Source organism: Zeus faber, assembly GCF_960531495.2.
Source record: "Zeus faber genome assembly, chromosome: 8".
Classification (NCBI taxonomy): domain Eukaryota; kingdom Metazoa; phylum Chordata; class Actinopteri; order Zeiformes; family Zeidae; genus Zeus; species Zeus faber.
Genome location: NC_137195.1, coordinates 426,026 through 440,023, shown reverse-complemented (window position 1 = coordinate 440,023; position 13,998 = coordinate 426,026). Strand labels below are relative to the sequence as shown.

The 13,998-nt window shown below is 47.1% G+C and overlaps 1 protein-coding gene across 1 annotated transcript; it reads left to right on the top strand.

The window, feature by feature from the left end:
• The first annotated feature begins 1,656 nt into the window (after positions 1 to 1,656).
• syt11b (synaptotagmin XIb) lies at positions 1,657 to 7,437 on the top strand. The gene is made up of 4 exons (XM_080005140.1): positions 1,657 to 1,892; positions 3,302 to 4,182; positions 4,264 to 4,384; positions 5,491 to 7,437. Exons 1-4 carry the CDS (start codon positions 1,862 to 1,864, stop codon positions 5,799 to 5,801), a joined length of 1,344 nt encoding a protein of 447 aa, XP_079861266.1. The 5' UTR covers positions 1,657 to 1,861; the 3' UTR covers positions 5,802 to 7,437.
• The last annotated feature ends 6,561 nt before the right edge of the window (positions 7,438 to 13,998 follow it).

Here is a 13,998-nt window from a genome sequence, read left to right as displayed (position 1 = left end):
AGAGAGGTGAAGAAGAGAGTACAGGCTGGGTCTGTGACAGAAGAAAGAGTGAAGGGGAAGGTGTACAGGACGGAAGTGAGAGCAGCCATGTTGTAGGGTTTAGAGGCGGTGGCACCGACTAAAAGGCAGGTGGATGAAGTGGAGGTGGCAGAGTTGAGGATGTTGAGGTTTTCATTGGGAGGGACAAGGATGGACAGGATTAAGAATGAGGACATTAGAGGGACAGCTCAGGTTGGACAGTGAGAGAGGCCAGATTGAGATGGTTTGGACACGTGTGGAGGAGAGATGAGAGTTACATTGGGAGGAGGAGGCTGAGGGTGGAGCTGCCAGGCAAGAGGAAAAGAGGAAGCCAAAGAGAAGCTTGATGGAGGTGCTGAGGGAGGACATGCAGGCTGGTGGTGTCAGGGAGGAGGATGCACAGAACACAAGGTGTTGGAGGCAGATGATCCGACCTCTAACGGGAGCACATATATGTACACATATATACATATATATATATATGTATGGGCCTGCCAGCCAAAGCCATGTTTGTTTTGGCCAACCAGCCACAGTTGTTCAAAAGACTTGTTAAAAAACACGGCAACTGGCCCTGTTTGGCCTCCGCCTGCCTCCTCCTCCTCCGCCTCCTCCTCCACCCCCTCCTCCTCCCCCTCCTCCTTCCCTGGCCCTGAGGCAGAACCATCGTTCACATGGACATACCAGCTTCAAAACTAGACATACTAGTTATACAGCTAGTATTACTAGTTATACAACTAGACATACTAGTCATAAAACTGACGTACTAGTAATACAACTAGACATACTAGTTGTAAAACTAGAAATACTAGTGATGCAACTAGACATACTAGTTATAAAACTATACATGGTCGTTATAAACTAGTCATACTAGTTAGAAAACTAGACATACTAGTGACTGAACTGGACATACTAGTGATACAACTAGACATACTAATTGTAAAACTATACATGGTCGTGATAAACTAGTCATACTAGTTAGAAAACTAGACATACTAGTGACTGAACTGGACATACTAGTGATACAACTAGAAATACTAGTTACAAAACTAGACATACTCGTGAATGAGCTAGACATACTAGTTACAAAAATAGTCATACTAGTCATTAAGCTAGACATACTAGTTGTAAAACTAGACATAATAGTTACAAAACTAGACATACTTTACTAGTGATTGAACTACACATACTAGTCCTAAAACTAGACATACAAGTCCTAAAACCAGTCATAGTAGTTATAAACTAGACAAAGTAGTGATTTAACTTGATATACTAGTGACTGAACAAGACATACTAGTAATACAACTAGGCATAATAGTTACAAACTAGTCATACTAGTTACAAAAATGCACTTACGAGTGATTGAACCAGACATACTATTTACAAAACTCCCAAGTACTAGTCATAAAACTAGTCACACTAGTACTAAACTAGACACACAAGTTATAAAACCAGACAAGATGACTATACCAGACTATATATATTAGATCATATCATACTATATGATATCACATTATAATACATAATATTTAGTCAATAATCAGTGTGATGCATTTTTAAATATTTTAGAATCTAATTTTTGCGTCCCGTGTCCGTGACGTCACATGGGCGGGGCTAAGTCTCTTTCCGTGAGTACCACTTTGCAGCGCGAGCTCAGCCTCCAACTTCTCCATCCTCAGACGGAGCCGCCGCCGCCGCCGCTGCTGCTGCCGCTGCTGCTGGTCCACCCGGTCCACCCGGTCCACCCGGTCCACCCGGTCCACCCGGTGCCGCTGGGCTCCTTCCGTCCGGATCCACTGATTCCACCGCTTTTATTATGAAGTAGCGGCTCCATCTCCATCACAAAATGGCTGAAATCACAGAACTGCGAGCGGACGGTGAGACAGGCCGCTGGGCCGCTGCACGAGCACCACCCGCCACATCCCATAATAACAACACGGATTCATATCATATCACATGTATTGATTATCTATTACTATAGATCATTTGACTGTGGAGCTTCGTCATCCCTCCATCTTCATCTTCATCCCTCCATCTTCATTCCTCCATCTCCATCCCTCCATCTTCATTCCTCCATCTCCATCCCTCCATCTTCATTCCTCCATCTTCATCCATGTTTTCATTTCACCGCTTTTTCATTTGATTTAAAAACAATAACAAATTGGAAATAAAAACAAGGGCGTTCTCCGCGTGTCCCGCGGTGCGCGTGCGCGCGGATTTGGGTGGGTTGGGTGACGTCATGTCTACACCGCACTGCTATGTTTTTATAGATAGACAGACAGACAGACAGACAGATAGATAGACAGACACAGACATTCAGACAGACAGACAGACAGACAGACAGATAGATAGACAGACACAGACATTCAGACAGACAGACAGACAGACAGACAGACAGATAGATAGATAGATAGATAGATAGATAGATAGATAGACAGAGACAGACAGACAGACAGACAGACTGATAGACAGACAGACAGACAGACAGACAGACAGTTAGATAGATAGACAGATAGATAGATAGACAGACAGACAGATAGACAGGCAGATAGACAGACAGACCGGCAGATAGACAGACAGACAGATAGATAGACAGACATTCAGACAGACAGACAGACAGACAGACAGACAGACAGACAGACAGACAGACAAATAGATAGATAGACAGACATACAGACAGACAGACAGACTGATAGACAGACAGACAGACTGATAGACAGACAGACAGACAGACAGACAGTTAGATAGATAGACAGATATATAGATAGATAGACAGTCAGACAGACAGACAGACAGACAGATAGACAGGCGGATAGACAGACAGACCGGCAGACAGAGAGACAGATAGATAGATAGATAGACAGATAGACAGATATATAGATAGATAGACAGACAGACAGACAGGCGGATAGACAGACAGACTGGCAGACAGACAGACAGACAGACAGACAGACAGATAGACAGATATATAGATAGATAGACAGACAGATGGACAGATAGACAGGCGGATAGACAGACAGACTGGCAGACAGACAGACAGACAGACAGACAGACAGACAGACAGATATATAGATAGATAGACAGACAGATGGACAGATAGACAGGCGGATAGACAGACAGACTGGCAGACAGACAGACAGACAGACAGACAGACAGATAGATAGACAGACAGATAGATAGATAGATAGATAGATTAGGGTTAGGGTAACCTTCTTCCTCTTCCTCTCTCTCCATATAAAGAGCATAAAACAGGAAGTTGACTTTAACCCCTCCCCCTCCCTCCCAGTCATGTCCCCGGTGCTGGCAGGCTTCATCGGTGCCGGGGTCCTTGTTCTGTTGGTCCTGGTTCTGGTTCTGCTCTGGTCCTTGTGCCAGCGCCGGGCCCTGCGAGGGGCCCGCTACAAGCTGCAGGGTGGGGCCTACGAGGACCCGGCAGAGGACCCGCCCTACAGGTTCATCCACATGCTCAAGGGCATCAGCATCTACCCCGAGTCTCTGAGCAGCCACCGCATTGTGAGGGGGGTACGGGGCCCCCGTGGGGCCCGGCGGGCCGACCGCCAGGGGGTGCGGCGTGACGCTGAGCGGGGGTCCCGGGGCGTGGTGCCGGCCGACGTGGAGAACAACGACATCCCGGGGACGCCGCAGACGAGCAGGCCGGGCCCCACGGGGCCCCAGGGGGCCCCGCCAGACCAGGCAGACTACGCCGGCGGAGACAGCGACGGCGCCTCCCCCTACACACCCAGCTCCGCCTCCTGTGACCCGGAGGCCCTGCCCCCCCGTGGCACCATCAGTCTCGCCGTGGACTACAACTTCCCCAAGAAGGCCCTGGTGGTCACTGTGCTGGGGGCCCGGGGCCTCCCCGTCATGGACCGGCGCGCCGGAAGCTCCGACCCGTATGTGAAGATGACCATCCTGCCGGAGAAGAAGCACCGCGTCAAGACGCGTGTCCTGAGGAAAACGCTAGAGCCGCGTTTCGACGAAACCTTCACCTTCTACGGCGTCGCCTTCAGCGCGCTGCCTGACCTCACGCTGCACTTCCTGGTTCTCAGCTTCGACCGCTACGCCCGCGACGATGTCATCGGGGAGGCGCTGGTGCCGCTGCAAGGCGTCGACCCGTCCACCGGCCGGGTCCACCTCAGCCAGACCATCGGCCAGAGGAGCACGCAGGTAGGACTCGCTGATTCAGATCCCCGGGGCCATGCCTTGCTAACCCGGTACTGACCTCTATCAACCCTCGTGGTGCCGCAGGGTGCGAGTCGCGGGCAGCTGCTGGTGTCGCTGTCCTACCAACCGGTGGCGCATCGCCTCAGTGTGGTGGTGCTAAAGGCCAGAGACCTTCCCAAGATGGACGTCAGCGGCCTCTCTGCAAGTACGATGCCCGCCCTTAATCGCTACACTTCCTGTTCAATGATGTGATTCATGTGAAACTATGTTGCGACCCGTGGATAGGGATCGGATTAGCACGTAAAAAACAATCTCCAAAAAGACGCCACCTCACTAACGGTCACTGCTTGCTCAGTGTTGCCCATTGTCGCCTGTCGCTAACGGTCACCGCCTCGCTTACGGTTGCCCGTCGCTAACGGTCGATACATCGCTTTCGGTCGTGGCCTCGCTTAAAGTCGCCCGTTGCTAACGGTCGCTGCCTCGCTAACGGTCGCCACCTCGCCTACGGTCGCCCATCGCTAACGGGCGGCCATCGTTAACGGTCGCTACCTCGCTTACGGTTGCTAACGGTCGCTGCCTCGCTTACGGTCGCCCGTCGCTTACGGTCGCCGCCTCGCTTACGGTCGCCCGTCGCTTACGGTCGCCGCCTCGCTTACGGTCGCCCGTCGCTAACGGTCGCCGCCTCGCTTACGGTCGCCCGTCGCTAACGGTCGCCGCCTCGCTAACGGGCGCCCATCGTTAACGGTCGCCACCTCGCTTACGGTTGCTACCGGTCGCTGCCTCGCTAAGGGTCGCCACCTCGCTTACGGTTGCCCATCACTAACGGGAGGCCATCGCTAACGGGCGGCCATCGCTAACGGTCGCCGCCTCGCTTACGGTCGCCCGTCGCTTACGGTCGCCGCCTCGCTTACGGTCGCCCGTCGCTAACGGTCGCCGCCTCGCTTACGGTCGCCCGTCGCTAACGGTCGCCGCCTCGCTAACGGGCGCCCATCGTTAACGGTCGCCACCTCGCTTACGGTTGCTACCGGTCGCTGCCTCGCTAAGGGTCGCCACCTCGCTTACGGTTGCCCATCACTAACGGGCGGCCATCGCTAACGGGCGGCCATCGCTAACGGTCGCCACCTTGCTTACGGTCGCCACCTCGCTTTCGGTCGCCGCCTCGCTTACGGTCGCCCGTCGCTAACGGTCGCCGCCTCGCTTACGGTTGTCGCCTCGCTTTCGGTTGTCACCTCGCTTTCGGTCGCTGCCGCGCTTACGGTCGCCGCCACGCTCTTGGTGGCCACCTCACTAACGGTAACCGTTGCCTTGCAGACCCCTATGTGAAGGTGAACGTGTTCTACGGCAGGAAGCGCATCGCTAAGAAGAAGACGCACGTGAGGAAGGGAACCCTGGACCCCGTGTTCAACGAGTCCTTCATCTACGACGTTCCCCCGGACCTGCTGCCACAGGTCTCCGTGGAGTTCCGGGTTCTGGACTTCGACCGAACCGCCAAGAACCAGGTTCTGGGCGCCGTGATGCTGGGCCCGCACAGCCCCGCCGCCTCCGGAGCTGCCCACTGGCAGGAGGTCTGCCACGCCCCTCGCCGGCAGATCTCCAAGTGGCACAGCCTCAGTCAGTACTAGCTGCGGGCGACGCGCCACCGGGCCCACGCACACGCACACACACACACACACACTGGGTCTCATTTATTCAACTGTTTCTCACTTTGGTGGAAATGTATTTGTAAAAAAGAAAAGAAAGAAAGACAGGAAGCTGCAGTTTAGATGATGAACTTCACTTCCTGTTTGACCTGGTTCAAACTGCTTTTTCTGTTTTTCATAAATGAGACTCAACCTGAACACACTGTACACTCCCCCCACCCCGTCTCCCCTCCTGTCTCTCTCTCCCCTCCTGTCTCTCTCTCTCCCCTCCCTGTCTCTCTCCCCTCCCTGTCTCTCTCCTGCTTCATTTACTCTGAAAAAACTGAACTTGTTTCCAAACCAAACTGCAAGAAACTCTAAAGCCGAAGAAAAAGAAGAAAAGTTTCTTCACCTCCGCTCCGCAGCTCCTGCATGTTTGTCTGAAAAACAACGGAAAAAATGAGCGACGTCACTGACCCTGGCAGGTGGAAGTGAAGCTTCCTTCTGTTTCATCTGTGAATATAAAATGTTAAATGTGTGAGAATGTTTGTAAAATGTAAAATGAGACGTTTCACCGACCGAGCCTAACGCTACCGTATAAAGCTAACAATCCAACCAGTTCACCATCGGTCTTTGTTGACGCTTCATCAGTTCAGCGTAACCCCGGAAACAAAGGTTTATCGGCAGTTAGCAGTTAGCGGCTAGCAGTTAGCAGTCAGCGGTTAGCGGTTAGCAGCTAGCAGTTAGCTGTTAGCAGTTAGCAGTCAGCAGTTAGCAGTTAGCAGCTAGCAGTCAGCAGTTATCAGTTAGCAGCTAGCAGTTAGCATTTGCCAGCTAGCGTCCCGACTCATTGTAAAAATACTTCTTTCTAACATCTACAGATATGCTAACAGTTCATCTTTGATCTTTACTTTGTTTGCATAAAGTTTTGTATTTTGTCATTTGTCGTTCTGTCCACGACCTGAACAGGACAAAGAGAGGAGACCTGAACGATTCAGTTGCTCGGTTGCTCTGGTTAGAGATGCTACGTCGAGGCAAAAAAATGTAAACATCCCTGGGTTAGCATCATGCAAGCTTTCACACCTATCAGACCAGACAAGCAGCTCAGTGCAGAGTTGACCCATTGATGCGTTGACGAGTTGAGTTGATGAGTTGAGTTGACGAGTTGACGTGTTAATGAGTAAATGAGTTGAGTTTATGTGTTGATTCGTTGACGAGTTGAGAGTTGACGATTTGACGAGTTCAGTTGACGTGTTGATGTGTTTACTTGTTTACGAGTTGACGAGTCGACAAGTTGTGTCAACATGTTGATGTGTTGACACGTCAACTCATCAACTCAACTCGTCAACTCAACTCATGAAACCGTGATGAGTAAACAAGTCGATACGTTGACGAGTCGATGAGTTGAGTTGTCGAGTTGATGCGTTGACAAGTTGATGTGTTGAGTTGACAAGTTGATGAATTGATGAGTTAACTTGTCGAGTTGACGAGTTGAGTTGTCGAGTTGATGCGTTGACGAGTTGAGTTGACGTGTTGACAAGTTGACTTGATGAGTTGATGCATTGACGAGTTGACGAGTTGACGACTGATTGATGACAAAACGTTTCCTGCTTCAGTTTCAGTTTAAAATAAAGGACATGAAGACGTTTCTGTGTCGTCGCTTAATCGATCACATGATCAATATCTATCGATCATCAGATTGATCTCTGTGGTGATCACACCCTCACCTTCATCTAAAAACTCACTTCAATATTAAAGGAAAAATCAGTTGCTCAACAGGGCAATCGCAGTTGCCACGGAAAGCTGCTTGGCCTGTGGGTCCTGGATGGTCCTGGTGGTCCTGGTGGTCCCGGGGGTCCCCGGAGTCCTGCTGGTAGCGGGGGTCCCAGGAGTCCTGCTGGTCCCAAGTGTCCTGGTGGTTCCGGTGGTCCCCAGTGTCCTGATGGTCCCGGTGGTCCCAGTGGTCCTGGTGGTCCCCAGTGTTCTGGTGGTCCCGGTGGTCCCAGTGTTCTGGTGGTCCCGGTGGTCCCAGTGGTCCTGGTGGTCCCCAGTGTTCTGGTGGTCCCGGTTGTTCCCAATGGTCCCTGGGGTCCTGGTGGTCTCAGGGGGTCCCGGTGGTCCTGGTGGTCCCCAGTGTCCTGGTGGTCCTGGTTAATCCTGGTGGTTCCAGTGGTCCTGTGGGTCTTCGTGGTCACCACTGGTGTAGATAATGTTATAGTACAAGATATCTATTAAACACATCATTCACAGTACTCACATAATTATACTTCTACTACCACTGTTAGTATGAGTACTATACCAGTATTAGAACTGTTGGTAGTGATACTATACTAGTACTAGGGGGACGGTAGCTCAGGAGGTAGAGCTGGTGGTCTAGTCATCTAAAGGTTGCTGGTTTGATCCCAGGCTCCTCCTGCTAGCATGCTGTAGTGTCCTTGAGCAAGACACTTAACCCCTCATTGCTCCTGATGGCTGCGTCTGTCAGTGTTTGAATAATTGTAAGTTGCTTTGGATAAAAGCGTCTGATCAATGACTAAAAATGTAAATGTACATTGCATTTAGCAGACGCTACAGAATGCTAGCAGGAGGAGCCTGGGATCAAACCAGCAACCTTTAGATGACTAGACCAGCTCTACCGCCTGAGCTACCATCCCCCAGAGTACTGTAGTACTATTACTGTTACTATGAGTACTATGCTAGTGCTAGTACTGTTAGTATGTGTACTATACCAGTACTAGAACTGTCAGTATGAACACATTATTTGTACGAGTACTATTTCTGTTTGTATGAGTACTATACTACTACTACTACTACTAGTACTAATACTCTTAGTATGAGTACTATGCGAGTACCATTACAGTTAGTATGAGTACTTTACTAATACTGGTACGAGTATTGTACTAGTATGAGTACTCAAGATTCAAGATGAACTTAATTGTCCCACAAAGTGGAACATTGGGCTCCACCCATACTAGTTAATATTCCACATTCCACATACAAGGATGTTAATAAATAAAAACATACAAAGATGTCAGTAAATAAAAACATGCAAAGACAGTATTAAATAAAATCATACAAGGACGTAATTAAATAAAAACATAATTGCTAGTATTAACACACAAAGAAGTATGGAAATAAAAACATACAAGGATGTTAATAAATAAAAATGTACAAAGATGTTAGTGAATAAAAACATACAAAGATGTGAGTAAATAAAAACATACAAGTCTGTTAGTAAATAAAGATATACAAATATGTGAGTAAATTAGAACATACAAGGATGTTAGTAAATAACATACAAAGATGTTAGTAAATAAAAACATACAATGATGTTAGTAAATAAAAACAGATGTTTTTGAATAAAACATACAAAGATGTTTGTAAATAAAATCATACAAGGATGTAATAACATAAAAACATAAATATGTTAGTAATAAAACATACAAAGATGGTAGTAAATAAAAACATGCAAAGATGTTTGTAAAAAAAAAAAAAAATACATGGATGTTTGTAAATAAAAACGTATAAAAATGTTTTTGAATAAAAACATACAAAGATGTTAATGAATAAAAACATACATGTCTGTTAGTAAATAAAGACATAGAAATATGTGAGTAAATTAGAACATACAATGATGTTAGTAAATGAAAACATGCAAAGATCTTCATAAATTAAAATATACAAGGATGCTAGTAAATTAAAACAGACAAGGATGTAAGTCATTAAAAAGATGCAAGATCCACCAGCTCTACCACCTGAGCTATGATAGTTGAAGCTGGATGGTGGTTGAAGCTGGACAGTACTCCTCACTTAACGACCAAGTTATATATACAGTATATATATATATATATATATATATGAAGAAGAAGAAGAAGAAGAAGAAAAAGAAGAATCTTTAATTATCATGCAACAAACCACACTACACTACACACACTATATATATATATATATATATATATATATATATATATATATATATAAAACTTGGTCGTTAAGTGAGGAGTACTGTCCAGCTTCAACCACCATCCAGCTTCAACTATCATAGCTCAGGCGGTAGAGCTGGTGGTCTAGTGATCTAAAGGTTGCTGGTTGGATCCCAGGCTCCTCCTGCTAGCATGCTGTAGTGTCCTTGAGCAAGACACTTGACCCCTAATTGCTCCTGATGGCTGCGTCCGTCGCTGTTTGAACAATTGTAAGTCGCTTTGGATAAAAGCGTCTGATCAATGTAATCTAATGTAATGTAATCCAGCTTCAACCATCATCCAGCTCTAACCATCGTCAAACTCTAACCATCAACCACCATCCAGCTTCAACCACCTTCAAGCTCCAACCACTGTCCAGCTACAGCCATCATCCAGCTCTAACCACTGTCAAGCTACAACCATCGTCCAGCTACAGGCACCATCCAGCTCCATCCATCATCCACGTCCAACTCCGACCATCGTCGAGCCACAACGACCATCCAGCTCTAACCACTGTCAAGCTACAACCATCGTCCAGCTCCATCCATCATCCAGTTACAACCACTGTCCAGCTTCAACCATCTTCCAACTCCGACCATCATCAAGCCACAAACATCGTCCAGGTCCAACCATTGTCCAGCCACAACCACCGTCCAGCTCCAACCATCGTCAAGCTCTAACCATCAACCACCATCCAGCTTCAACCATCTTCAAGCTCCAACCATTGTCCAGCTCCAACCATTGTCCAGCTACAGCCATCTTCCAGCTCCAAATCTCATCCAGCTCCAACCATCATCCAGCTCTAACCACTGTCAAGCTACAACCATCGTCCAGCTACAGGCACCATCCATCATCCAGCTTCAACCATCATCAAGCCACAACCACCGTCCAGCCACAACCACCGTCCTGCTCCAACCACCGTCCAGGTCCAACCATTGTCCAGCTCCAACCATCGTCTAGCTACAACCACCGTCCAGCTCCAACCAACTCAGATTAGAATGGAATTCTCTTGTGTTTCTTAGCGATCAATTTATTTTGTTTTTGTTTCCTTCCACGTAATTGAATTCAATTGAAACCAAATCGAATCAACATATTCATATGAGACGTGTCCAGCTTTCTGACGTCATTCATGAAAGCCTCCCACTGACCACACAGTGACCGTGGATGGAGCAGTAAGAATTCAACAATGTATGTTGAGCACCATGGGTGGGTTAGCAATCCTCCAGGAGTCAGTTATACCTCAGGTTGTACCCAAATGTAGTATAATGTCACTATTTTCAGGTTATTAGGGTTTTTTATGAGGTATTCTGAATTATCATGAGCCCATCTAGGCTATTACTGGAAGAACAAATCGTAATGATATTTCAAATAATAATGATATTTCTAATAATATTCTAATGGCATTTCTTATAATGTTGATACTTCTAATAATGATATTTCTATTTATATTCTAATGGCATTTCTAATAATAATATTCCTAATACTATTGTAATGATATTTCTAATATTTCTAATTTCTAAATAAAAAAACCCGTATGTATTAAAAACAGTTATATTTGTGCAGTAATCTATAAATGCTTTTTTTGGGGATACTTTATTCGGTGTAAAACAACAGCAGCAGGGCATTGCAGCGCACGGCCAGAGACCGTAGCAAGATGGCGGCGCTGTTAACGCGTCGCAACAGGAGGACACTGCAGCCTCCTTGTGGTCACTTTCGGAAAAACATCTTCCCATTGAATAGTGACGTCATCCGCTTCCTTTCGCCCATCTCTACAAGATGAAATAAGATAAAGTGTTTTTTAATTCTACTTATAAATAATATATTTATAAAGTCAACTTCATGACCTTACTGTGTATGTGCTGTAACCCAACACGCGGCTTCAGTGGTTCCCAACGTGTGGTCCGGGGACCCCCAGTGGTCCTCAAACTGTGGTCCACAGGTTAATCCCAACTGTTAACCAGACTAGTGGGTCTTTCTGTGTATTTTTGTGTGTACTTGTGTTAGAATTGCTTTTCTTAGGTTTGAGAATGAGAGCGGACAGAGTTCCTGAACCGGGCGACTGAGGCGAGGCTTGGAGCACAGATCCATCGGTCGGTGTTTATGGCGGATTCAGAGTGGGAAAAAAATGGCCGTGGTTTAATGGACAGAAGACACGACTTTATCTGTGGTTTAACAGTTGAGGGACACGCCCTGTTTAAACTGGATGGAACAGGCAGAAAGAGGAAGCTCCCTGTGACTGTAGATAATGCTGACCCAGGATGTGTGATAGACGCCGTGAGTCACTGATCAGCTGAGAACAAATGACCAGTGATTCTCTGTGTCTGGTAGACAGGGCGAGTCACTGGTCAGCACTAGTTTATGTGTACTAGAGTGTATCTTTGTGTATACGAGTGTCCACTTTTGTGTGTTCTATTGTGTATCTTCATGTGTACTCGTCTTTTTCTGTGTACTAGCGTGTATCTTCCTATGTATAAGTGTACATCTTCGAGTGTACTATCGTATAGTCAAGATTCAAGATTTTTATTTGTCACATACATATACATACTTCCATACATATATGCAGTGAAATGTAATGTCATATTTTTGTGTGTTTCTGGGAAGTCGTTGACATTTGCTTTTTCCTCCTTCTCGGAAATGTTTGGCCCAAGTAAACCAAATTTCCTGGAAAGAAGAACATCACTCCCTGGCGGCACGGTGGTACAGAGGTTACCACTGTCTCCTCAAAGCAAGAATCATGTTCCCAGCCGTCCCACGTCCTTTCTGTGTGAAGTTTGCATGTTCTCCCTGTAATTGTATGGGTTTCCTCCCGCCATCAAAGCCATATACACAGATCAGCCACAACATTAAAACCACCACTAATTGCACTAATATTGTGTAGCTCCCCCTCATGCCCCAAAACAGCTGTGACCCATGGAGGCATGGACTCCACAAGACCTCTGAAAGGGGTCCTGTGGTATCTGCCACCAAGACATTAGCAGCAGATCCTTTAAGTTAAGTGTTGTTCCAGCACATCCCACAGATGCTCCATCGGATCGGACCCTAACCCATCCACATGATAGAATAAAAGGTGATTCATCAGACCTCCACCTTCTTCCATTGCTCCAAGTTCAAGTTCAAGTTCAAGAGATTATTTGTCACATACATATACATACGTTCATACATATATGCAGTGAAATGTCATGACACCCGGTGATTACGCACAATAAGCTCTATAAATACTAAAAAATACCAAAATGTGCGTAATCGACACAAGGTGCTCGCGCAGGCAGCCGCAAGGGGAGGCGCCACAATCGCGATTCTGGGTCCTATAATTCCATGGTCCGGTTGTGATGCTCACGTGTCCATTGTAGGCGCTTTGGGCAGTGGACAGGGGTCAGCATGGACACTGTGAGCTCCCATACGCAGCAAGCTGCCATGCACTGTGTGTTCTACACCTTTCTATCAGAGCAACATTCACTTTTTACCACTTTGTGCCACAGTAGTTCTTCTGTGGCATCAAACCAGACGGACTAGACTTTGCTCCCCATGTGCATCAATGAACCTTGGGCCCCATGACCCTGTCAGCGGTTCACCGGTCATCCTTCCTTGGATCACTTATGGTAGGTACTAACCACTGAATACCTGAAACACCCCACAAGACCTGTTGTTTTGGAGATGCTCTGACCCAGTTGAATAGCCATCACAATTTGGCCCTTGTCTGGAGGGCCAAATTGGAGTTGGTCTCTTGGCCCTGGAGCTGGAGTTGGTCCCTTGGCCCTGTGCTGTAGCTGCCTACTGCTCCTCAGTATTGGATGGGTCAAATGCTGCTTGTATCCTACTTGGACAATGACAATAAAGATATTCAATATTCTTCATCTCTCCTTCTCTCTCAGGTCAGAGAGACATCAGTTGATTAAGGGTAGGACAGGTCAGCTAATGCTAACACTGGAGTGGGAATAGCACATCCCATAACAAACAATAAGCATCAAAGAACAATGAACCGTTTGTGTCGTCGTGAAGATTAATTTCACATTCATTTCTCATTGAAAGAATTAGCAGTGTCTCTGCATCTCTGTCTTCTGGGTGTCTGGGGGTGTCTGCGTGTTGTCCGGGTGGTGTTAGGGTGTTGTCTGGGTGGTGTCACAGTGTTGTCCGGGTCTCTTGGTGGTGTTGTCTGGGTGTCTGGGGTGTGTCTGGGTGGTGTCTGGGTGGTGTCTGTGGGTTGTCTGGGCATTACGGTGTTGTCTGGATGGTGTTAG

Bases quoted from the DNA above. Each gene is read 5' to 3' on its own strand.
- syt11b (XM_080005140.1), top strand. From the start codon at position 1,862: ATGGCTGAAATCACAGAACTGCGAGCGGACG. The intron at 1,893-3,301 runs GTGAGACAGGCC...CCTCCCTCCCAG, and splicing joins CACAGAACTGCGAGCGGACG to TCATGTCCCCGGTGCTGGCA. The intron at 4,385-5,490 runs GTACGATGCCCG...GTTGCCTTGCAG, and splicing joins CGTCAGCGGCCTCTCTGCAA to ACCCCTATGTGAAGGTGAAC.